This window comes from Hypanus sabinus, chromosome 15, assembly GCF_030144855.1.
Source record: "Hypanus sabinus isolate sHypSab1 chromosome 15, sHypSab1.hap1, whole genome shotgun sequence".
Lineage (NCBI taxonomy): Eukaryota > Metazoa > Chordata > Chondrichthyes > Myliobatiformes > Dasyatidae > Hypanus > Hypanus sabinus.
The window spans coordinates 87297419-87322322 of record NC_082720.1 but is presented as its reverse complement, the minus strand read 5'-3'; the positions used below and the strand labels follow the sequence as shown (position 1 = coordinate 87322322).

Genomic DNA, 24904 nt, shown 5'->3' with positions numbered 1-24904 from the left:
CACAGGAAACAGTTGAGGCCAGTTCATTGGCTATATTTAAGAGGGTGTTAGATATGGCCCATGTGGCTAAAGGGATCAGGGGTATGGAGAGAAAGCAGGTACAGGGTTCTGAGTTGGATGATCATACTGAATGGCGGTGCAGGCTCAAAGGGCCGAATGGCCTACTCCTGCACCTATTTTCTATGTTTCCCCTCCAAGATTCACAAACAGTACATGAACACTACTTATTTTGCTCTTTGCACCATATATGCCTAAATTTTATTAAAGGTACATAATAGGTCCACCTGATTTGACCCTCACCACAGGGTAATTTATTAACCTGCCCAATATGACTCTGGAATATGGGAAAAAACCCACATATTCCACAGGGAGGGGGTAGACTTCTTAAAAAGGACACCGGGATTGAACTCCAATTCTCATGTACTACACTGCCACCCCAGAACAATTTTTGCGATGTCAGTGATAATAAATCCAATTGTATCAATCCTATTGTTAGTTTATACTAAATGCCCTTCTCCTGTCTATCAGCCACATCCCCCCACATCAGTCCAAAAGACTTGACCACCACCAAACTGCCCATCACTAGTGGGAACCAATTCCTGCAACCTAATCCATTTTCATGATTAATGTAACCTAAATTATCCACGTTCATGGGCTAGCTCTAGCTCCTGTTCCTCAGCAGACAAGTGCTCTTAGCTACTGACATTTGTGTACACCAGGCAGGATACAGAGTGGCCAGTTTACTAGGTTACTGTCACCTTGAACATTTGCCTTTGACCTCTCTCATTAACAAAGTGTTTTCACCCAGAACTGCCATTCACTGGATTTTTTTTTGCACCATTCTCTGTAAACTCTTAAGAAAATCTCAGATCAGTTTCTCAGATACTCAAACCACACCCCCAGCATCAATCATTTCACAATCAAAACAAAACACACAAAATGTTGGAGGAACTCAGCAGGTCAGACAGCATGTATGGAAAAGAGTAGACAAATTATGTTTCAGGCCGAGACCCTTCATCAGGAATGACCCGATAAAGATTCTTGGCCTGAAACGTCATCTGTCTGACCTGCCGAGTTTCTCTAGAATTTTGTGTGCACGCTTTGGATTTCCAGCATCTGCAGATTCTCTCGTTTGTGACTCCACAGTCAAAGTCACCGAGATCACATTTCTTTGCCATTCTGATTTTTGGTCTCAACACCCAATGAACTTCTTGACCAGATCTGCATGCTCTTGGCGGATTAGATATTTGCAGTACTGAGCAGGTGTACAAACGTACCCAATAAGGGACTAGAAATGGTACTTCTGAGGAGACAGGAATTAAAATATACCAGACTTATTAACAGAAATGTTTATTAATTATACTGTGAGGGACGTAGAATTTCTACAAGCGGCGACCACGGCGACCTCCCTTCCTGCGAGTGCTGTCCGAGGGGATTGGGGTGACATCCTCTGCCAAAGAAGAGTAATGTGGTTAGTGCCAATATACAATCAGAAGATTACTGTCACACACAGCATGCCACAAGGGAAAAGGAAAGAATGGAGAATAAAACGTCAAAGTAAGCGCAGGTAGACAACAGGTTGGAACATCATAATGAGGTAGATTGTGAGGACAAGAGTCCAACTAAGGGACTGCTCAATAGTCTGATAACAATGAGGTGCCATTGAGTCTGGGGGCACAAGCTTTCAGGCTTTTGTATCTTCTGCCCGGTGGAAGGGGGGGGGGGAAGGGAGAGAGTCCAGGGTGGGTGGGGTCTTTGATTATGCTGGCTGCTTTACACCAAGAAGCACTGATGGTCGACGAAAGGGAACACTAGGACAGAATACTGGGATCCACCACTTCTGATGGCAATTTCTTACTGTCACATGTACCAAAGTGCATTGAAGAACCCTTGCTCTGCATGCCATCCACACAGATCGTTTCATCACAACCTCATTAAAGTTCTACAGGGTCAAACAGTAACAGAATGCAGAATCAAGTGTTACAGTTAGAGAAAGCGCAGTGCAGCAAGGGGGTGGGGGGAGAATGGCAGGAGAGAGTTGAATCACCACCTAATAATCCACTGAGGTTGGGTGAGGCTGGAACTAGAGGTTAGAGGTTAAGGGTAAAAGGTGAAAGGTTTAAAAGGATTTGGAGGAAGAACTTATTAAATCTGAATTCCACAGATTCACCACCCTCTGGCTAAAGAAATTCCTCCTCATCTCTGTTCTAAATGAAGTCCCGTTTCTGAGGCTGGGCTCTCTGGTCCTATTGTAGGAAACATGCTCTCCACATCCACTCTATCTAGGTTTTTCAATATTGATAGGTTTTGCCCAGTCATCAAACGCCCATCATGTATTAATCCTTTCAATGTCATGAGCCTTCTCTGGACAAATTACTAACCCATTCGCCTTCGGACAGCGGGAGGAAATCGGAGCACCCGGAGAAAAAACAAACGGTCACAGCAAGAACATACAAACCTCTAACAGACAGCGACAAGAATTGGCACTGTAACTGCTCCACTACCATGCCACCTACTCGGATCAGAACACACCTGTAGGCATTAGGGGAGAGGCAGCAGTCAATGCCCCTCCCTCATTGGCCTTACAGTGATGATGGTGTGGTGGGGGTGGCACTTGGAAAAGCAATTCCTACAGCTGTGATTTGGCAAAAAGTGGGAGGCCAACTCAAGATTATTTATCGTCATTTACGAGTGTAAAGGAAAATGAAGTGATTGTTACTCTGAATCCAAGGTAGCATTAAAAAGCAGAATAAGCATAAAAACAAATATACTGAAAGAGAATGCAGCTGTATTTATGTATTTAGAGATAAAGCCCCTCTACCTGCACTGTCCAGCAAACACCGATGTAACACTAACGTTTTTACAATGATCTACTAACCCGCACGTTTGTGGACTGTGGGAGGAAACTGGAGCAAGTGGAGAAAACCCACATTCCACAGGGAAAATGTACTAACTCCTTACAGAGGACACCAACTCCACAAGCTGTAATAGTGTCACGTTAACCGCCACTGCCACGTCATTCTGTTTAAACATACGACTGGCTTACAGTCCGATTGTATGTACATCAAGTGATGACGGTGAAGGAGTGTCTGTACATAAGGTGAGTGACAGGAAGTGATCAAAGTGACAAACTGACTCTTGGCAAGAGTAGCAGCAGGGCAAATGAAAACACAGGACAATGAGTGTGTGGGTGTGGAGTGACAGTGAATGAGGGGATGAAGGGAGTAGTGAGAAACGGTGGAGAGGAGTGTGTCAGTGTAGGTGTGGAGTGACAGTGAATGAGGGGATGAAGGGAGTAGTGAGAAACGGTGGAGAGGAGTGTGTCAGTGTAGGTGTGAGAGTTCGTGTAATGTGAATGGTGGGGAATGAAGGTTGGGTGGTGAGGGACGGTGGAGAGGAGTGTGTCAGTGTAGGTGTGAGGTGTGGAGTGACAGTGAATGAGGGGATGAAGGGAGTAGTGAGAAACGGTGGAGAGGAGTGTGTCAGTGTAGATGTGAGAGTTCGTGTAATGTGAATGGTGGGGAATGAAGGTTGGGTGGTGAGGGACGGTGGAGAGGAGTGTGTCAGTGTAGGTGTGAGGTGTGGAGTGACAGTGAATGAGGGGATGAAGGGAGTAGTGAGAAACGGTGGAGAGGAGTGTGTCAGTGTAGGTGTGAGAGTTCGTGTAATGTGAATGGTGGGGAATGAAGGTTGGGTGGTGAGGGACGGTGGAGAGGAGTGTGTCAGTGTAGGTGTGAGATGTGGAGTGAGTAAATGAGGGAATGAAGGTTGGGTGGTGAGGGACGGTGGAGAGGAGTGTGTCAGTGTAGGAGTGAGGTGTGGAGTGACAGTGAATGAGGGGATGAAGGGAGTGCTGAGGGACGGTGGAGAGGAGTGGCTGAAGTGGACGAAGAGGTGTTGATGAGCTTTACTGTTTGGGGAAAGTGTTTTTGAGTCTGGTGATCCTGGCGTGGATGCTCTGTAGCCCCCTCCCTGACGGGAGCAGCACCAACAGTCGGGGGAGATAGACGACACCCTCAGCATATCAGCATAGAGCATCTGGACACAGTTCCCCAGCATTGAATCCAATGTCATCCATTGAAAATACCCACTTACCAATACGCCCGATTTTCATCCCGGATCGAGCTAGGGCTCTTAGGGCTGACTGTGCACCCGGTCCAGGGGTTTTGGTCCTAGGAGGAATGAGAAAATACTTTTGTCAGTCGATAACCTCACTACTTTTGCTCTTTTTGTGCTACGATATCTCTTATATGGAGATGTATTTATTATATTGGGTATTTTTGGGGAATTTCACACTTTATGTTTTATACACAATGTTTAAGAACAGCTTCTGCCCTCAGCCATCAGATTTCTGAATGGTCCACACACCTATGAACACTACCTATTTTGGCTGTTTCTTGCATTATTTATCAATTTCCTTATTTCTTATTATAATTCTTATTTTATGTATTGCTCTGTACTCCTTCCACAAGACAAATTTTGCAACATACGAAGTGCTGGAGGAACTCAGCAGTCAGGCTGAGAAAGATGGGAGAGGAATGGACAGTCGATGTTTTCTCCCCAGGATGAAAGGTGTTGGCCTGAAATGCCAACTGTTTATTTCCCTTCATAGATGCTGCCTGACACGCTGAGTTCCTCCAGCATTTAGTGTGCGTGTTGCGCTGGAGTTCCAGCACCTGCAGAATTTCACAACGTTGTCAGTGACAATAAACCTGATTGAGCTGGACATACCAAGGAGTTTGCACATCTCTACTAGTGTTATCCAGTGTTGATCATAACTTGGGGATGAAGCATTGTATCCTTACACAGTGCCCAGTCTCACGGACAGCATCAGAAAGCCAGGTTTGCAAACTCCCTTCTGACCCATTTACTCATGCTATAAGCCAGCAGAGCTCCTGGCTTTCATGTGTGGCCTGGTAACTAACCATCGCAACAGTTTCTGCTAATAGGAGAAAAGGCAACAGCACCTTAAAACAAGTCCCTCCAGGCATATGGGGCGCATCAGCCGTGGTTGGCAGTCAATGTTCCCTCTAATTTTTTTCTACAGCTGTGCAGGCCAATCATTGCTCTGAGCAGGAAATCCTTATACCGCCTGAAAACTGCGGCACATTATATAAAAGAAAATTCCAGCTCTGCTGCAACAAAGGCTCCGTGTGCAGGAGCATTTCAGTTACTGCGTATTCGCGCAGTTTTGAGTTAACAGTGCTGCCACTTGTAAACCGAAACTTACTGATGGAACGTATTTTTGCCTTTCTCACAGAGGTTCTTTCCAAAGGTTCTTCTGGGACTGAGCTAAGGTGGGTGGGGATCTAATATTTACAGCTGGCCTGCTGACGTCGGTGTTTGAGACAGTACACCGACTTTGCATGAGTTGTCCCTGCCTGTGGTTTGGAAGAATTGTTAGCTGAATTTTCCACCTCTGAACACAGCCCAGGAATCTGTATTCCTACACAAATTTCTTTTCCTGCAATTTTTAACCAAACAATGTCATTTCCCCCACAGCCAACTGTTTTCTTAAAATAACAAGACATACAGGCTCTTCTCCATGCAGACATGAAAACAACCGGTCTGTTGGGCCGCTGGTTTGCACGTCTCTGAACACAAGTTTAGTGTGGAAGGTGGGTGTGCGAGGTATGGCTTGAGCAGCCTGCCACCATGAACTTGTACCTCGCATATAACGCTGAGCAGACACGTACCCGACAGTCATCTCCTAGGGTTGCTGGCAACAGTAGCCAGTGAATCCAGACTTTCGCAGAACATAAAAGAATACAGAACAGTACAGGCCCTTCAGCCCATGATGCTGTGCCGACATTTAAACCCACTCCAAAATCAATCTAACCCTTCCCTTCCACACAGCCCTCCACTTTTCTATCATCCATGTGCTTATCTAAACATCTCTTAAATGTCCCTAATGCATTAGCCTCTTCCAACACCCCTGGCCGCGCATTCCTCACACTCTCCACTCTGTAAAAAACCCTATCTGACAGCCACCTCACTTTGTATTAGTTACTTCCACCCTGGGAAAATGTTTTTGGCTGTCCACTCAATTGATATTTCTCATCATCTTGTACACCTCTCATTCTCCTTTGTTCCAAAGAGAAAAGCCTAGCTCACTGAAATCTGCTCTGCACCCTCTCTAAAGGGTCCACACCCTTCCTATAATGAGATGACCAAAACTGAACACAATATTCCAAGTGTTTTCTAATGAAGACCAACACATTATACACCTTCTCTTGTGGGTTAAAGTTGATCTGCACCTTTGGAATGGGATGCCTCAGGCCTACTGGGACACGGACATCGTAGTTGGTCATAGCCAGTCACCTGGTGGGAAACAGGCCCAAGTGTTCCATGCTGACCTAGGTTCCCATCGATACTAGTTCCATTTCCTGCATTTGGTCCGTATCCCTCTAAACCAGGGGACCCCAACCTTTTTTATACCATGGACCCCTACCCCTAACCAAAGGGCTCTTGGACTCCAGATTGGGAACCCCTGCTCTAAACCTATCCTGACCATCAGGGAGGCTGCGTAACATCGACAGCAGGCCCGCCAGACTCAAAAACAGTCACTTTCCTCAAGCAGCAAGGCTGATCGACACCCCCACCACTACCCTTCACACCCCCCAACCTTCACTGCTTTACATCTGAGACTGTAACACACACCATCCCCTAGACCCCTTGAACAATATGTACGTGACCTACCATCCCTGCCAATTGCAGTTCTGGTTGACAAGGATAGTGTGAAACGACTCTCTTTTAAAGCAGGGGGAATGACAATCTCAGCACCATACAGCTGAGATGTACGTAGTCCTGCATTTAACAGAGATCACTTCACATCAACTGTGAGGACTCCATTACAGCAGCAATGTTAAAGGTAACTTCAGACCACAATCAGCTTGCATTCCATGCACTGTGTAAAAGCAAATAACGGTGAAGCATTATTGAGGATGTTAGGTGGCAGGACGGAGTTATGTCCCCACCAAAGGAGGTGTAAGGCGTTCCTTCCCTCCGCTAGCCTACAGGACATCCTTGAGCAAAGTGTAGCGCCTGCTTAGCCCCCCCATCTCTGATCATGAAGCCATTGGAGCAGGTGGTAGCTGGTCATATGAGCCTCACAAGTCCTGGTTATGTGACCAGTGATGTCAGTCAGACAACCTCAAGAGTATTGATAATGGCCGGGGTCACCTGTCTCGTATAGACAATGGCCAGAAGGCGGCAATGGCAAACCACTCCTGTAGAAAAATTTTTCCAAGTACAATCATTGTCTCGAGACCATGGTCACCCATGTCATATGACACGGCACATGATGATGATAATATTCTGGGGAAGCAGAAATGCAGTAAGATCTTAGCCAGTCAAACAACATTTGTGGAAAATCAGACTTTGTACGGTTGAACTTAAAGGTCAATGGCAGAATTCCTTGCAGTGTGGAGGAAGAGAGGGATCTTGGGGTCCAAATCCAGACGACTCAAAGTTGCGACGCAAGCTGATAGGGTGGTTAGGGTGGTGTACGAGGTGTTGGCCTTCAGGGGATTGAGGTCAAGAGCTGTAAGATAATGTTGCAGCTTTATAAAACCCTGGTCAGACCAGAGTGCTATGTTCTGCTCGATTCACATCGTTAAAGGAAGGATGTGGAAGCTTTAGAGAGGAGACAGAGATTTACCAGGATGCTGCCTGGATTAGAGCACATCTTGAGGAAAGGCTGAGTAAGCTTGGGCTTTTCGCTTTAGAGCAAAGGAGGATGAGAGGTGCCAAGGTAGCAATGACTAATACAAGAGGGTATAATTTTAAAGGTGATTAGAGGTAAGTATCAGGGAGAGGTATACTACTGGGGCTAGTGGTGGAGGCAGGTACATTCGGAATATTTAGAGACTTAAGCACAAGAAGGAACAGAGTATTACTGGGGAAGTTATACACTCAGGAGCAGTTCTGCCCTCTCCCCACAAGGGGATTCGCTAGCTGAGCGCGTTCTCTCAGCATCTGTTCTCATACTGGATTCCAACATCTGCCATTGTATTTGTTTTGATACTTACAATATTATCCCCTGCTTACCCTGCCCCCCACTGATCACATGCCACCTTCCTTTACCCCTATTTATTCTGGCTTCTTTCTGCCCATTTCTTTCCAACTCCATCATGGGCACTGCAAAGACATCTTCAAAAGGCGATGCCTCACAGAGGGGGCATCTATCATTAAGGACAACCTTATGCAGGACATGTTCTCTTCTCATTGGTATCGTCAGGGAGGAGGTACAGGAGCCTGGACGACAACACATTTCACAACATATGCTGGTGATATTAAACCAGGGTTTTAGCCTAAAATGTCAACTGCTTATTCCCCTCCAGATGGTGACTGACCTGCTGAGTTCCTCCAGCAATTTATGCGAGTTGCTTTAAAGGTTTTTGTAAAATAAGAGATTACAACTAACACTCACCGACCAAGCTGGGGTAATTTTGGAACTGCACCCCTGGGTTACTGACCTGTTGCCACCAGTGGCTCGCAGCTTGATGTGTAGAGCAGTGATGCCCAGCTCCTTGCACCTCTGAGACACATCCTGAGCAGCCAGCATGGCAGCGTACGGGGAGGACTCGTCCCTGTCGGCCTTCACCTTCATTCCACCCGTGACGCGGCAGATGGTCTCCCTGCAACAAGAAGGCAGCTGGGTCACAACAGAGGCTCAATCAGCCCAAACAAATGCACAAAAAAAATCTTATTTGCTTTAGTTCAAGCTTATTGTCATCTGACTGTACATATATACAACCCAACATTCCTCCAGACCACAGCTGCTACCACAAATCATACATCACCATTACACACAACACATAAAACAAAATATTATAAATTAATACAATATAACTCAAACTGCATGTCATGCACAGCACAGGTAAACAGTAAACAGCTCGCTGTCAAGAGTGACAAGACCTCAGTGGTGGCAGGATATTCATTAGTGTCACAGCCCGAGGGAAGAAGCTGTTACACAGTCTGGCAGTCCTAGTCCTGTACCTCCTTCCTGAGAACAGCGGGATCCTCCCCCATCTAACAACCCCAGGCTGTAGGAGAAGCCCACATCCTGGATTCTGAAGAGATGTGAAAAAGTGGATGCAGAAAGATGTTTCCCTTTAGTGGTGTGGTACAGGAGAATAGAAATTAGCTAATACTTTACAGCGCCTGCGATGGGATTTCAATTCCCTCGCTATCTGTAAGGGGTTTGTACATTCTTCCCATGACTGCCCGAGTTTCTTCTGGGGGTTCTGGTTTCCTCCCACAGACCAAAGTTGTACAGGTCAGGGTTAGGAAGTTGTGGGCATGCTCACTTGGCGCAGGAAGCATGGCGACACTTGTCAGATGTCGATGCAAGTGATGCATTTCACAGTGACAAATAAAGCTAAGCTTTATCTTTGCTTTCTGGATCACATCAGTGTGAAGAGACCAGGACGTGTTTCTAGTGATTTGGATGTGCAGGAACCACAAAAGTGAATACTGACTTTTCTTTTATTCCTGCGAAGGAAAACTACCCCTCTGCATCCAGCCCATTTAACCAGCGTCTGGTACAAAGGGACCACTGCACAGGATCCGAGAAAGGTGTAGAAAGTTGCAAATTCAGCCAACTCCATGATGGGCACCCCAAGATCCAGGACACCTTCAAAAGGCGACATCCACCACCCAGGAAATGCCCTCTTCTCATTACTACCATCAGGGAGGGGTACAGGAGCCTGAAGACCCCTCTCCTCATTGCTACCATCAGGGAGGAGGTACAGGAGCCTGAAGACCCCTCTCCTCATTGCTACCGTCAGGGAGGAGGTACAGGAGCCTGAAGACCCCTCTCCTCATTGCTACCATCAGGGAGGAGGTACAGGAGCCTGAAGACCCCTCTCCTCATTGCTACCGTCAGGGAGGAGGTACAGGAGCCTGAAGACCCCTCTTCTCATTGCTACCATCAGGGAGGGGGTACAGGAGCCTGAAGACCCCTCTTCTCATTGCTACCATCAGGGAGGGGGTACAGAAGCCTGAAGACCCCTCTTCCCATTGCTACCATCAGGGAGGGGGTACAGGAGCCTGAAGACCCCTCTTCTCATTGCTACCATCAGGGAGGGGGTACAGGAGCCTGAAGACCCCTCTTCTCATTGCTACCGTCAGGGAGGGGGTACAGGAGCCTGAAGACCAATACTCAATGTTTCAGGAACAACTTCTTCCCCTCCGCCACCAGACTGAGCCCATGAACTCTTACCTTCCCCCCCACCACCCTTGTTTTGCTCCCTTTAAATTTAAATCTTGTCAATCTTATTGTAATTCAGTTTTTTTATTATGTATTGCAAAGTACTGCTGCCTCAAAACAACAATTTTGACAAAATATGCCAGTGACATTAAACCTGATTCTGTCAAGCTCTGTGCTGAACAATCTAGAGCAGAAGCTTGGAAGCCTTGCCACAGAGACGGAGGTGGCTATGTAACCTGGCTTCAGCAGACCTCTGAAAGGAAGCGAGGGACAGCCTGCTCTGTGCCGACCATCTATAGCGCCAGCACACAGGCCCGCAGAGGAACAGCTAACAGGAATGTATGAGATCCAGCGTCCCTGTCAGCCGGGGTTACTGGACTGACAAGGATAGAAAGAAAACGAATTCCTCTCTGCAGGGGGAAACGACACCCACAGCACTGAGCAGCTGGGATAAAGCTGATCCTGCAGTCTGAACACTCCACGTGATCCTCACCAGCATCCATCGTCACATCTACTGGCAACACTAAACACTCACATTCGGTTCACAATCTGGTTGTGCGCTGGGTTGTGGGTAACTGAGCACAGCAGAGTGTTCACCAATTCCCCTCCTGTCCCCATGATGCCCGGCCCAGTGTGTACCTCCAGCTGCCGACACCCCATGTTCCTGTCTAGTGTTTTTACCCCACTATGGCTGCTGAGCCTGTGTGTCATCGATTACTCACTTGCCAGACAGGTCCGTTACATGGACAAAGGTGTCGTTGAAGGAAGCAAAGATGTGGCAAACTCCGAATACATTCTCCCCCTCAGCCACCTGTGGTCCCAAACTGATGACCTGCTCTTCCTTCTTCTCCTTTCCTTTTCGGGGAGCCATTCTGAAAGAGGGTAGCACAGTAGCAATGTAACAGGGGTTGTGGAAGAGGACACCGATACAGAACGCGTATCCTTCACACCCGAGGATAGCACATCAACACTTTGCTCAAGTATCATAGAAGCAGCACACGATAATGTCTCATTAACAGTAACTCAAGAGCAGAATGAATGTTAGCAACAGAATCAGGAGAAGCTCCCATAGACCCACAGAACCAGGCCGTTCAGCTCAACCTACCCAAGCTAACCAACATGCTGACCTATGCTAGTCCCATTGGCCCATATTGCTCTAAACCAGGGGGTTCTCAACCTTTAAGCCATAGACCCCAACCATTAAGCGAGGTCACAAACCCCCTTCCTATCCGTGCAGCTTTTCCATTGCATCTGTGTCAACCCTTTCTCTGGCAACTCACTCCACATACCTCTGAGTTAAGTTGTACCTCAGATCCTTTTAGATATTTCCCCACTGTTTTCATTCAGATTGAATTCCCTTTGTCTGGGAAAAAGACTGAGTGCCCATCATACACCTGTATCAGGTCACCCGTTAGGAAGCTATCTTCTTCCATGCAACGAGGAACAAAGTCCACCTCTCCCAAATAACTCGGGCGACAGTCATAACAATCTTCTTTGCTCTCTTTACAGCTTATTGATTGAAAAACAGCAGCCACGGGACAATTTACATCAGAGCCCTCCATGTTGTGCCGACCCATATATTCTTTAAAAAAACATACACGTACAGCAGCATCTATGGAGAGGAATAACGAGTCAACATTTCAGGCCGAGACCCCTTATTAGGGGACTGGGAAGGGTCTCAGCCCGAAATGTTGACTCTTTATTCTCTTGCCTGACCTGCCGCATTGTTTATAGTGGGAAATGCAGGCAGATTACTCTTTCTCTACATTTCACACCAAATCTCAACTTGGCCTCCAGACTAGACAAAGAACTCCACCAGATGACCCAGGTCTCACAGTTCAATGCTAGGTCCTCTTAGTCTCAAGACCGAATTCTGGATGTAGACACCCCTGCTAAGGGAAACCTCTCTACACGCAGCCTCTGAGCCCTGTGCCTTACAGTCTACAGATGATTGCAAACCTGGTCTCAGAGACAGGGAGTGCTGTGTAATAAGGATTCAGCAGACCCCTGAACAGAAGTAGAGGGGCAGGTCGCTCTGTGGTTGACCGTCTGAAATGTCAGCATCCGGGTGACAATATGGTTAGGCCATTGATGAACAGGTAACAGGAATGTACGTAATCCAGCGTCCCTGCAGGCCGCAGTTACTGGACTGACACGGATACAAAGAAAAGGAGTTCCTCTCTGCAGGATGACAGACACGCAGAGCACTGAACAGCCTGGGCAGAACCTATCCTGCATTTAAGCCAGAGCACCTTCAACGGTCTGGTGAGAAACTGATCATCCCACTGTGTGAACTTAATTTTAAATGGCCTCCCGGCCCAACAAGCCGATCACACCTATGTGACCATTAACCAACCAACCCATGTCTTTAGAATGAGGAAAGCACCTGGAGGAGACCTACATGGTCACGCGGAAAACGCACAAACTCCTGACAGACAGCGGTAGAAATTGAACTGTGCTTTAACAGAAAATTGAAAGCTCCCTTCTGAACTCCCTGTAGGTTTATTTAATAGATGTCGGAAGATATGAGGTTGAATATTTTCAGGTGAAAGGGGGAAGTTTAAAGGGAATGTGTGCAGACTGCAGATGCTGGAAGAACTCGGTGCATCAGACAGCATCTATGGAACAGTCGGTCAGTCCTGATGTAAGGTCTTGGCCCAAAACATCAACTGTGCATTCCTCCCCATAAGATGTGAATTCCTCCAGCATGCTTTGTGGATTTCCAGCGTCTGCATCAGGACTCCAAATTGAAACACTGCATTCTTTGTTTTACACCGGGGCTCCCGACCCTTTCCTATGCTATGGACTCCTACCATTAACCAAAGGGCCTGTAGAGCCCAGGCTGGGAACCCCTGGTTTACAGAGAAGCTGTGGGTGCATGGAATGGGCTACCAAGCGTGCTGGTGGAAGCAGATGTGACAGAGAAATTTAACAGGGCTTTGGTTAGGCAAATGATTCATATCCCGCTATCCAGTGTTATTCACGGCAGAATTAATGCTCTGTAGACACATTATAGACCATCAGGCCCGTTGGTGTGCTGTGCGATGTTTCAGTTTTAAGGATTGGTGAGACTAGGGCTAAGAGTAAAAGGGGTCATGGGGGGGAACTTCACTCAGAGGGTGATGCAGGTATGGAATAGGGTTCCAAGGGGTCATGAGGGGGAACTTCACTCAGAAGGTGTGCAGGTACGGAATAGGGTTCCGTGGATGCAAGTTTGATTGCAACGTATACATAAGAGGATGGGAGGGGTATGGACAAGGTGTAGATTGAGGGGCAACACACACAAAATGCTGCTGTAACGCAGCAGGCCAGGCAGCATCTATAAGGAGAAGCACTGTCGACATTTTGGCCGAGACCCTTTGTCAGCATTTTGTGCGTGTTGCTTGAATTTCCAGCATCTGCAGATTTCCTCATGTAGGTTGATGGGACTAAGTGAATAACAGTTCAGTACAGACAAAATGGATTGAAGGGCCTTGTTTCTGTGCTGTAGTTCTCTACTATTCTAAACGGTCAGGTACTGAGCCAGCATTGTAAAGACCAACTTGTCTCACACAACCTGGTTATCACTGATACTACAAATACAGGAAATAATGTACACTCACAATCCTTGCACATTGCCAAAACAAACTAGGCTCCACCACAAATATCCTCCATAACTGATTCCTGGACCCTATTATCTCTTGGTGAAAGCATGCTGCTTACAACCTCTCTATTCCTTCAACCGAATGCCTTAAAAGTTCCGCTCCGACTATAAACACGTCACAATAAGTTGTGAGGACCCATCAACATCTCTCAATTTTAGAGTCGCAGTCTCTCCATGATGGTCATAAAGACCACTTCTCATTGCTAACGTCAGTGAGGACAGCAGCCTGAAGACACACACTCAATGATTTAGAAACACCTTTTTCCCCTCCGCCATCAGATTTCAGAATGGACAATGAAGCCATGTACACTACCTCACTACTTTTCCATTTTTGTAATTTAGAGTGTGTTTTTATTACTAACTCCACCTGGCTATGAAAGGATGTTCACGTATGGAGCTAGAACCACATCCCAAAAAAACCAGAGTTACAGAAACACCAACAGAAGCTCCACAGACCTCTCCCAATGGGAGAAGAAGGAACTTTGAAGATGAACTACACGTGGGGATGACTTGAAAGACTGGCCCAGAACAGAGGACTCTGGCTCAAGAAGATTGCCTCAAAAACAAAAAAATTCACAAGGTATTCCAGTGATACTAAATCTGATTCTGTTACAGAAGGAACCTCTCCTGCACGTGCTTTCTTCAAAACTAATTTCCTCTCCCAAACAACATCCTTGTATCTCAACAAACTTCCTATTGGTATAACATCCATATGGATGCCAGGTACAGGAATTACAAATCATTGCACAAGTTATCATCCCAGAACAACTCTAACAAACTTTGCCCACACCAATACATCCAATTTACCCCCTTTAACCTCGTCTACCTGTCCAGTAAGGTCCTGCAAAAACTGAACCTCCAAACTTCTCATCTTCCTGTAGGTTCTTTTGCTGCATCGCTCCACACATGGTAACAACTAACACGCTTATCTACACTTTACAACTGCAATTCCCAAAGCCACTTGGAACACCCTAGAGGTATAGAAATTATCCCTCTTCATCATGGTCTCAAATAGTTGACCACTGATTCCAAAGCCACACCTCAGAGTTCCTCCTCCTCTGTATCAGCCAGCCAAGTTCTTCAGGACCAGGGACCGCAGTTCAAAGAGGGATTCTCTCTACTCCTAATGTCAATATCATGTTTAAAATTCCCCCTGGCAAGGTTATTCAAATGGACAAGTACAGACACGGCTCACTAAAAACTACAAACCGATTCTGTCTTCTGCCCCTTTCCTTTCCAGTCCTTTAGGGTCTCAGCCCAAAACTGACAATGTATTCTCCTCCATGGATACTGCCCGACCTGTCAAGTTCCTCCAACATTTCCAGTGTGTTACTCTGGATTCCTAGCTTTGCAGAAACTCCTGTGCTTTTGGCATGTGGTCATAGAAATAGGAGGAATCCAGTCTACCCCTACACTCCAACCCCCCATCCCAACTTCCCTTCATCCACTCAACTGCCCGTCTCTCTCAGCCCCGGTCAACCTCCTCAACCCCAACACTCAACAGCATCCCACGATCCCTCTCCCCCTTCATCAAGTCCCCTCTTCCTGACCCACTCCCCAGACTTTGACCTGATCTCAGTACAACCCTCAGTCCCTCCAACCCCCTATTCCCTTCCTCCGTCCTCCTCCCTTCACTGAATTCCACTCACGCTTCCCTCTACCCCCCCCCCCCCCCGCCCGGTCTCTCTTTCCCTTCCCTCCCTCGCCACGAACACGGTACTGGGCCCGACACAATACTCTCAGTCCTTCCTATCCCTATAGATCCTCCATCCCTTCCTTGACGTCCAAGCCCCCGTACCCGGTTCTAAACTTCCCTCCATCACTACCCCACCCCCAGCTTCCCCTCCGCCGCGACACCCGAGGCCTGCGGCCCAGCCCGCGGGAGCCTTCCGCTCAAAATTTCGCATCCAGCCGCGGGGAGACCCAGCAGGATGAGAAAGGGGGATGAGCGCGGATTCCGCAGGCGGCAGATGGGTTCGCGACCACCGCTACCGCCGTCGATGGAGGCAGATTGGGAACGGCCGATTCCTACCTGCGCCTTGTCTCACGGAGCAGCGGCCAGAGAGGGAGGTCAGGGGTCACGGTGCCGCACAGCCTCACGGGAGCAACACCCACTGCACCCTCCACTCGCTCAATATTCTTCAGTTTCAGTCCAACAGCTTTCTTTAGGCAAGGTTACATTTGTTTTACCCTCGACTTAAATAAAAAGTAAATTAAATGTAAATCTTAAATCACCGGATTTTAAACTGCCCCACACTAAAATGGCAGCCGTTGCGGGGCAGGTCGGGATAATGAGGACCTCACAGCAACAAAATACAATGTTATCTGCTTTTTCCTCAGAGTCAGGATATCAGGTTTAATATCACTGTCATTTGTCGTGAAACTTATTGTTTTGTGGCAGTAGTACATTGCAATAGATAATAATAAAAAACAAAATTGCAAAAAGGAATATAGGAAATATTTATTTTTCACAAACAAGAGAAAATCTACAGGTGCTGGAAATCCAAGAAACACACACAAAATACTAAGAGGAACTCAACAGGCCAGGCAGCATCTATGGGAAAGAGTAAACAGTCGATTTTTCTAGCTGAGACCTTGCATCAGGACTCGATGAAGGGTCTCAAACCAAAACGTTGACTGTTTACTGTTTTCCATAGATGCTACCTGGACTGCAGAGTTCCTCCAGCATTTTGAATACATATTTCAAGTCAAGTCACTTTTTATTGTCATTTCGACCATAACAGCTGGTACAGTACACAGTAAAAACGAGACAATGTTTTTCAGGGCCATGGTGGTACATGAAACAATACAAAAACTACACTGAAACTGTAAAACAACACAAAAACTACACCAGTCTACAGGCAACACGAGTAAATCTGCAGTTGCTGGAAATAAATAAAAACACAAAATGCTGGCAGAACTCAGCAGGCCAGACAGCATCTATGGGAGTTGAACTCACAGACCTCCATTGATACCCCTGCCCCCCCCCCTTATCCTATCTATAATTTTAGTCTGGTTCTCTTTCTCTTTTTTCCCCCTCACTATAATCTCCCCCCAGCCCTACCTTTCTTTCTCTTTTATTTCCCGTAATTCTCCACCTTCCCCCAGCCAATTTCCCTTCAGCCTATCACTTCCCAGCTCTCTACTTCATCCCTCCCCCCACTTCTTATCCCCCCTTGACCATCCTATGTTACTTCACTCCTGATGAAGGGTTTCGGCCTGAAACATCGTCACTACGTCCTCCCATAGATGCTGTCTGGCCTGCTGAGTTCTGCCAGCATTTTGTGTTTTTACTAGACTATAGACCTACCCAAGACTGCATAAAGTGCACAAAACAGTGCAGGCAGTACAATAAAGACAATAGGCACAGTAGAGGGCAGTCGGTTGGTGTCGGTCTAGGCTCTGGGTATTGAATGTGATGGCTTGGGGGAAGAAACTGTTACACAGTCTGGTCGTGAGAGCCCAAATGCTTCGGAGCCTTTTCCCAGATGGCAGGAGGGAGAAGAGTTTGTATGAGGAGTGCGTGGGTCCTTCATAATGCTGTTTGCTTTGTGGATGCAGCGCGTGATGTTACTGCCACACACAGATACTGCCTGACCACTGCTACACTAAGATAAGGGATGCCTACCATTCCTTGCCCAGACCACATCCTGGTAAATCTGATCACTTGTCTGTCATCCTCCTACCTGCGTACAAGGCTTCAGAGATGAGGACAACTAAGAGGTGGTTGAGGGAGGCAGAGGACTGTCTATGGGATTGCTCTGGGTCATCTGGAGATCGGAATGAATACCCCATGGTTGTAATGAATAGGTGTAGATGAGTGTGAGCCAGTAAATCATTCCCCAGTCAAAAGCCGTGGGTGAAGCAGGAAGGCTTTGGCCTTGAGAGGAAGCCCTCAATGGACGTCTGTGATGGAGCTGGGTGATGCAAGCAGTCAGAATGATATCCGGTGTGTGTGACCTGTAGGAAGAGTCTTCATCAGGACAGGTCTCGCCCTGAATCATCTACTCTTTATTCCCCTCCGTAGATGCTGCCTGGTCTGCTGAGTTCCTCCAACATTTTGTGTGTGCTACTCTGCATTTCCAGCATCTGCAGAATCTCTTCTCTGACAACTTTGCTTTCCGTGAAGACAAAATGTTACTGTTTTACGCATAAAGCTTCTCATTCTGTTTGTGTACGTGCAAATAACCTGGTTTGAAACTTGTGTCTCAAAAATCATTGTCTTGCAAAATAAAATCTCATCCAGGAACAGGTCAGTCACCTAACACAGACAGACAGACAGACTTTATTGATCCCGAGGGAAATTGGGTTTCGTTACAGCCGCACCAACCAAGAATAGTGTAGAAATATAGCAATATAAAACCACAAATAATTAAATAATAATACGTTAATCATGCCAAGTGGAATTAAGTCCAGGACCAGCCTTTTGGCTCAGGGTGTCTGACACTCCGAGGGAGGAGTTGTAAAGTTTGATGGCCACAGGTAGGAATGACTTCCTATGACGTTCAATGTTACATCTCGGTGGAATGAGTCTCCGGCTGAATGTACTCCTGTGCCTAACCAGTACATTATGGAGTGGATGGGAGTCATTGTCCAAGATGGCATGCAACTTGGACAGCATCCTCTTTTCAGACACCACCGTCTGAAAACTTGTCTGAAAACACAAACAAACTTGTACAGATGTCCAAGGCAGCACTAGTCTCCTTCCATTTTCACTAATTCTTCCAATTTATCAGTCTTTGACGCTATCAATTGCACTCCCGCAGGAAGTAGTGGATACGGCCCAGTCCATCACAGGTAAAGTCCTCCCCACCATTGATCACATCTACAAGGAGCAACACCCAGCATCTGGGACCCCACAAATAACATTCACTCTAAGATGTGCCCATGCACACCTCTTTTGCTACTAGCACACAAAGGAATTTAAACTGCACATAAAAGGTTGTCACCCTCTACCTCATTAGCATTTTAAATATAGTTCATGATCTTTCTACACAATCACATTTCCTTTTCTGGTCTATGATGCGGATGGTGTTGGCAATGTGGGGTTTGATGATTTGTCTGCAGATTTTAGAACTGGCTTATTTATACTGTTTTTATTGAAGAAACTATGATGAATTCCAAAGAAGCAACAGCATGAAGTGTAAAAGAACTGTGAGTTCATTTCAAACAGACTGGTTTACCAATCTTAGAACAGTTTCAGGTTTACTTCCACTTAAAAATTCAGTGCAGGCACATTGTTGTCACTTGGCAAAAAAGTTGTCCAGCACAAGTTTTTCCGCACACTGGTCATTACAAATCAGAGGGAACATTGCCCACATCCATGTCATGCTCTTTTCTCACTGCTGCCTTTAGGAAGAAGGTACAGGAGTGTCAGGACCCATACCATCAGGTTCAGGAACAATTACCGCTCAGCCATCAGGCTCCTGAACCATTGGAGGTAACTTCATTCAGCTGGACGATGCTGAGGATGTTCTACGAGGCTGTGGTGGCCAGTGCTATCATGTTTGCTGTTGTGTAGAATCAACAAACTCATTCGTAAGGCCAGTGATGTTGTGGGGGTGAAACTGGACTCTCTGACGATGGTGTCTGAAAAGAGGATGCTGTCCAAGTTGCATGCCATCTGGGACAATGTCTCCCATCTACTCCATAATGTACTGGTTAGGCACAGGAGTACATTCAGCCAGAGACTCATTCCACCGAGATGCAACACTGAGCGTCATAGGAAGTCATTCCTACCTGTGGCCATCAAACTTTACAACTCCTCCCTCGGAGTGTCAGACACCCTGAGCCAATAGGATGGTCCTGGACTTATTTCCACTTGGAATAATTTACTTATTTTTATTTAATTATTTATGGTTTTATATTGCTATATTTCTTCACTATTCTTGGTTGGTGCGGCTGTAACGAAACCCAGTTTCCCTCGGGATCAATGAAGTATGTTTGTCTGTCACTCCATCACTGCAATGTTCCCACAAACAATGGACGCATTTTCAAGGACTCTTCGTCCAATGTTCTCAATATTTATTGATTAGTTATTATTATTTATTTTCTCTTCTGTAATAGCAGTTTGTTAACTTTGGTTGTTTGTTTGTCCTATTTGCTGTGGTCTTTAATTGATTAGTGAAATAGAATCATAGAGAAGTACAGCGCAGAAACAGGCCTTTTGGCCCATCTAGTCCATGCCAAACCACTTAAACTGCCTTTGCCCATCGACCAGCCTGAATTATGGACCTCCATACCCCTCCCATCCAAGTACTTCTCTTAAACATTGAAATCATGCTCACATCCACCATTTGTATTGGCAGCTCATTCCATACTCTCACCACTCTCTGAATAAAGATGTTTCCCTTCATGTTCCCTTTAAACTTCTCACCTTTCACCCTTAACCCATGACCTCGAGTTTTAGTCTCACCTAACCTCAGTGGAGAAACCTCAATCAACCTTACTACTTTAAACACAAAGTGCACTGCAGATGCTGTGGTCAGATCAAGGCTTACAAACAAGCTGCATGAACTCAGCAGGTTGGGCAGCATCCGTTGAAAGAAACCTGACCCAAAATGTTGACTGCTCATTTCAACGGATGCTGCCCAACCTGCTGAGTTCATCCAGCTTGTTTGTACGTCTTAACTTTACTACTTTGTTTTTGCATTACTTATTTAATTTAACTATTATATATATTTACTGTCATTTATAGTTTTTTCTGTATTATGTAATGTATTGAACTGGTGCTGCTAAGTTAACAAATTTCATGAGATATTAAACCTGATTCTGATTCTGATTCTCGGGGTGGCACATGGTGGCATCTGTGTACTTTGACAGTAAGATTACTCTGAACTTTGATTCCATGGATAGGAAATGTTAGAAGTGACTTGAGGACTTCACTGGAGTTTTGGTTACCAAATCTAGTGATTCCTGCGTATTTTTCAACGTGGAGAAAATCAATGTTCAGACATCTGTAAGAAATGGGAATTGTTTGTTACTCACGGTTGGCCCATACTGATCGGTTTCTGCCTCCCTGTAATGAAAATCTTTTCAAAATTCATTCCTTGGTCTTTTTTAGTTCAACAGCAAGAGATGTCTGCAATCAAAGGAGACACTGCATACTTGTTAAAGGTAATAAGAAATAATTCTAGATACACACAGTAAAAATAAAAAAAGAAAGATGATTACTAATAAAAGAGACAAAATAACATTCATTGAACAATCTAAGTTCAATGTAAATTTATTATCGAAGTACATATATGTCACCATATTCCACCCTGAGATTAATTTTCTTGCAGGCATTCACAGTAAACAGAAACACAAATGAATCAATGAAAAACTGCACACAAGATGGACAAACAACCAACGTGCAAAAAACAACAAAGTTAAAGAAAGAAATAATAATTGGAGCTCTGACCAGCAACCAATTGGGAGATCAGAAGCTGGAGTGGAAGGAGTTTCACTCAGGACCACTGACCAAATATAAAAGGCCGCGAATTGTAGAAATAGAAAACCTACAGCAGAATTCAGGCCCCTTTGGCCCACAATGCAGTCCCGAACATGTACTTACTTTAGAAATTACCCAGGGTTACCCATAGCTCTCTATTTTTCTAAGCTCCATGTACCCATCCAGGAGTCTCTTAAAAGACCCTATCGTATCCGCCTCCACCACCATCGCCGGGCTCCATCTTCCTCTCACCCCAACCCTTCCCTCTCCACCGACACCACCAGCCTCCCTCCCCCCTCTGATCCCATCTCTCATCAGAATGGTCTTTACCATTCCCTCCAACCTTCAACTCTGTGAGGCAGAGCGCTCTGTCCTCAGTAAGGGCCTCACCTTTGTCCCCCTTCGCCCACACCTCAGTGAGTTCCGCGTACGCCATGATGCTGAACTCTTCTTCCGCTGTCTCCATCTCCGAGCTTACTTCGTTGACAAGGACTCTCCTACCCTCACCGATGACCCCTTCTCCCGTCCTCAACCCTCCTCCTCTTCATGGACACCCCGCTCTGGTCTTCTTCCTGCTCTGGATCTCTTTATTGCTAATTGCCGATGGGACATCAACCGTCTCGACTTCACCACACCCTGTTCCAATTCGAACCTCACTCCTTCCGAACGCACTGCTCTCCGCTCCCTCCGCACCAATCCCAACCTCACTATAAAACCCGCTGATTAGGGGGGAGCTGTTGTTGTCTGGCGTACTGACCTCTACCTGGCCAAGGCACAGTGACAACTCTCTGATACCTCCTCTTATTTACCCCTTGATCATGACCCCACTAAGGAGCACCAGGCCATTGTCTCCTATACCATCACCAACCTTATCAGCTCTAGGGATTTCCCATCCACTGCCACCAACCTCATAGTTCCCACACCCCGCACTTCCCGTTTCTACCTCCTACCCAAGATCCACAAACCTGCCTGTCCAGGTAGACCTATTGTCTCAGCTTGCTCCTGCCCCACTGAACTCATTTCTGCATACCTTGACACTGTCTTATCCCCCCCTTGTTCAATCTCTTCCCACCTATGTTCGTGACACTTCTCAGATGCTTTGAATTTTTTCAGTGATTTTAAGTTCCCTGGCCCCCACTGTCTTATTTGGACGTCCAGTCCCTATACACCTCCATCCCCCACCAGGAAGGTATCAAAGCTCAACACGCACAAAATGCTGGTGGAACACAGCAGGCCAGGTAGCATCTATAGGGAGAAGCGCTGTCGATGTTTCAACTAGTCCTGACGAAGGGTCTCGGCCCGAAACGTCGACAGCACTTCTCCTTATAGATGAATTTCCAGCATCTGCAGATTTCCTCGGGTAAGTTCTGAAAGCTCTCCACTTCTTTTTGGATTCCAGACCTAACCAATTCCCCTCTACCACCACTCTCCTCCGTCTAGCGGAATTAGTTCTTACTCTCAATAATTTCTCCTTTGGCTCCTCCCACTTCCTCCAAACCAAGGGTGTAGCCATTGGTACCCGTATGGGTCCTAGTTATGCCTGCCTTTTTGTTGGCTTTGTGGAACAGTCCATGTTCCAAGTCTATACGGGTATCCGTCCCCCTCTTTTCCTTCGCTACATCAACGACTGCATTGGCACTGCCTCCTGCACGCATGCTGAGCTCGTCGACTTCATTAACTTTGCCTCCAACTTTCACCCTGCCTTCAAATTTACCGGGTCCATTTCCAACACCTCCCTCCCCTTTCTTGATCTTTCTATCTCCATCTCTGGAGACGGCTTATCTACTGATATCTACTATAAGCCTACAGATTCTCACAGCTACCTGGACTATTCCTCTTCCCACCCTGTCTCTTGCAAAAATGCCATCCCCTTCTCACAATTCCTCCGTCTCCACCACATCTGCTCTCAGGATGAGGCTTTTCATTCCAGGACGATGGAGATGTCTTCCTTTTTTAAACAAAGGGGCTTCCCTTCTTCCACCATCAACTCTGCTCTCAAATGCATCTCTCCCATTTCCCGCACATCTGCCCACCACCCCACTTGGGATAGGGTTCCCCTTGTCCTCACCTACCACCCCACCAGCCTCTGGGTCCAACGTATAATTCTCTGTAACTTCCGCCACCTCCAATGGGATTCCACTACCAAACACATGTAAAGGGGGTTTCTTCTTTTTTCTTTGTTACTGTGTACGTAATCAAAATGGCTTCTTTGTTTTGTTAAAAGCAGGAATGCTTCTTTGTTGCGAGAGAGTGCTGGGAGAATTGTATTCCTTTGTAAACCAAATGGGGATTAATGTTCTTTCTTCTGAGTCTGTAAGCTTTTGTTGACGGGCTTTTGGGGAGATCGGCGCGAGGGGGTCAAGTGGGAGGATGCAATGCTGTAAGCTGGACGAGGAACGGACCCCAAGCGGGGGTCCGAGGCCAGGAGGTACTCCGAGGAGGGGGGATGAAGCTAGAAATGCTTGGTTGACCACTCGGAGGGTCCTGAGCTGCGAGTCGAGGAGTTCGGAGGGGATCGAATGGTGGCCAGAAGACTTCAGTAATTGAGCTCCAACGGCTGTGCACGAAGTGGTTTGGACTTTGATAAGTTTGGCGCCTTTCCTTTATTTTTTTTCTTCATATATATTGTATCGTTATTAATCACTTAGTTATAGTAACCTTTATAAATTGTACTCATTTAATCGCATATGGTGTACTGTCTGTTTTTGGGCGAGGCGGGGACATCACACAGCATCCACACCAGCTGATTACCCAGTTTGGCGGAGCTGTAGGCTGCTCCCCCTAGACGAGAATGAGCTGAGCGAGCCTGAGGTGACACATCTTTCCCTCCCCCCCTTTCTGTTTTCTGCAGGGATCGCTCCCTACGTGACTCCCTTGTCCATTCGTATCCCCCATCCCTTCCCACCGATCTCCCTCCTGGCACTTATCCTTGTAAGCGGAACAAGTGCTACACCTGCCCTTACACTTCCTCCCTCACCACCATTCAGGGCCCCAGACAGTCCTTCCAGGTGAGGCGACACTTCACCTGTGAGTCGGCTGGTGTGGTATACTGTGTCCGGAGCTCCTGGTGTGGTCTTTTATATATTGGTGAGACCCGACGCAGACTGGGAGACCATTTTGCTGAACATCTACGTTCGGTCCGCCAGAGAAAGCAGGATCTCCCAGTGGCCACACATTTTAATTCCACGTCCCATTCCCATTCTGATATGTCTATCCGTGGCCTGCTCTACTGTCAAAATGAATCCAAACTCAGGTTGGAGGAACAACACCTTATATATCGGCTGGGTAGCTTCCAACCTGATGGCATGAACATTGACTTTTCTAACTTCTGTTAATGCCCCTCCTCCCCTTCTTACCCCATCCCTGATATATTTAGTTTTTTCCCCCTCCTTTTTTTTCTCTTTCAGCCCATCACTCTGCCTGTTCTCCATCTCCCTCTGGTGCTCCCCCCCTCCCCCTTTCATTCTCCTGAGGCCTCCTGTCCCATGATCCTTTCCCTTCTTCAGCTCTGTATCCCTTTTGCTAATCACCTTTCCAGCTCTTAGCTTCATCCCACCCCCTCCGGTCTTCTCCTATCATTTCGCATATTCCCCTCCCCCTCCTACTTTCAAATCTC

General features: G+C 46.6%; 1 protein-coding gene across 1 annotated transcript; it reads right to left on the bottom strand.

Moving 5' to 3' along the window:
- Positions 1 to 1334: 1334 nt before the first annotated feature.
- On the bottom strand, positions 1335 to 15972 carry rps14 (ribosomal protein S14). Its single transcript, XM_059990681.1, has 5 exons — positions 15889 to 15972; positions 10936 to 11085; positions 8478 to 8639; positions 4096 to 4172; positions 1335 to 1450 (listed from the first exon to the last, which is right to left on the bottom strand). Exons 2-5 carry the CDS (start codon positions 11082 to 11084, stop codon positions 1383 to 1385), a joined length of 456 nt encoding a protein of 151 aa, XP_059846664.1. The 5' UTR covers position 11085; positions 15889 to 15972; the 3' UTR covers positions 1335 to 1382.
- Positions 15973 to 24904: the final 8932 nt, after the last annotated feature.

Coding starts and splice junctions, on each gene's coding strand:
- rps14 (XM_059990681.1), bottom strand. CDS start 11,084: ATGGCTCCCCGAAAAGGAAAGGAGAAGAAGGAAGAGCAGGTCATCAGT. Junction 8,640..10,935: donor GTAACGGACCTGTCTGGCAA/GTGAGTAATCGA, acceptor TTCTTGTTGCAG/GGAGACCATCTGCCGCGTCA. Junction 4,173..8,477: donor CGAGCCACTGGTGGCAACAG/GTCAGTAACCCA, acceptor CATTCCTCCTAG/GACCAAAACCCCTGGACCGG.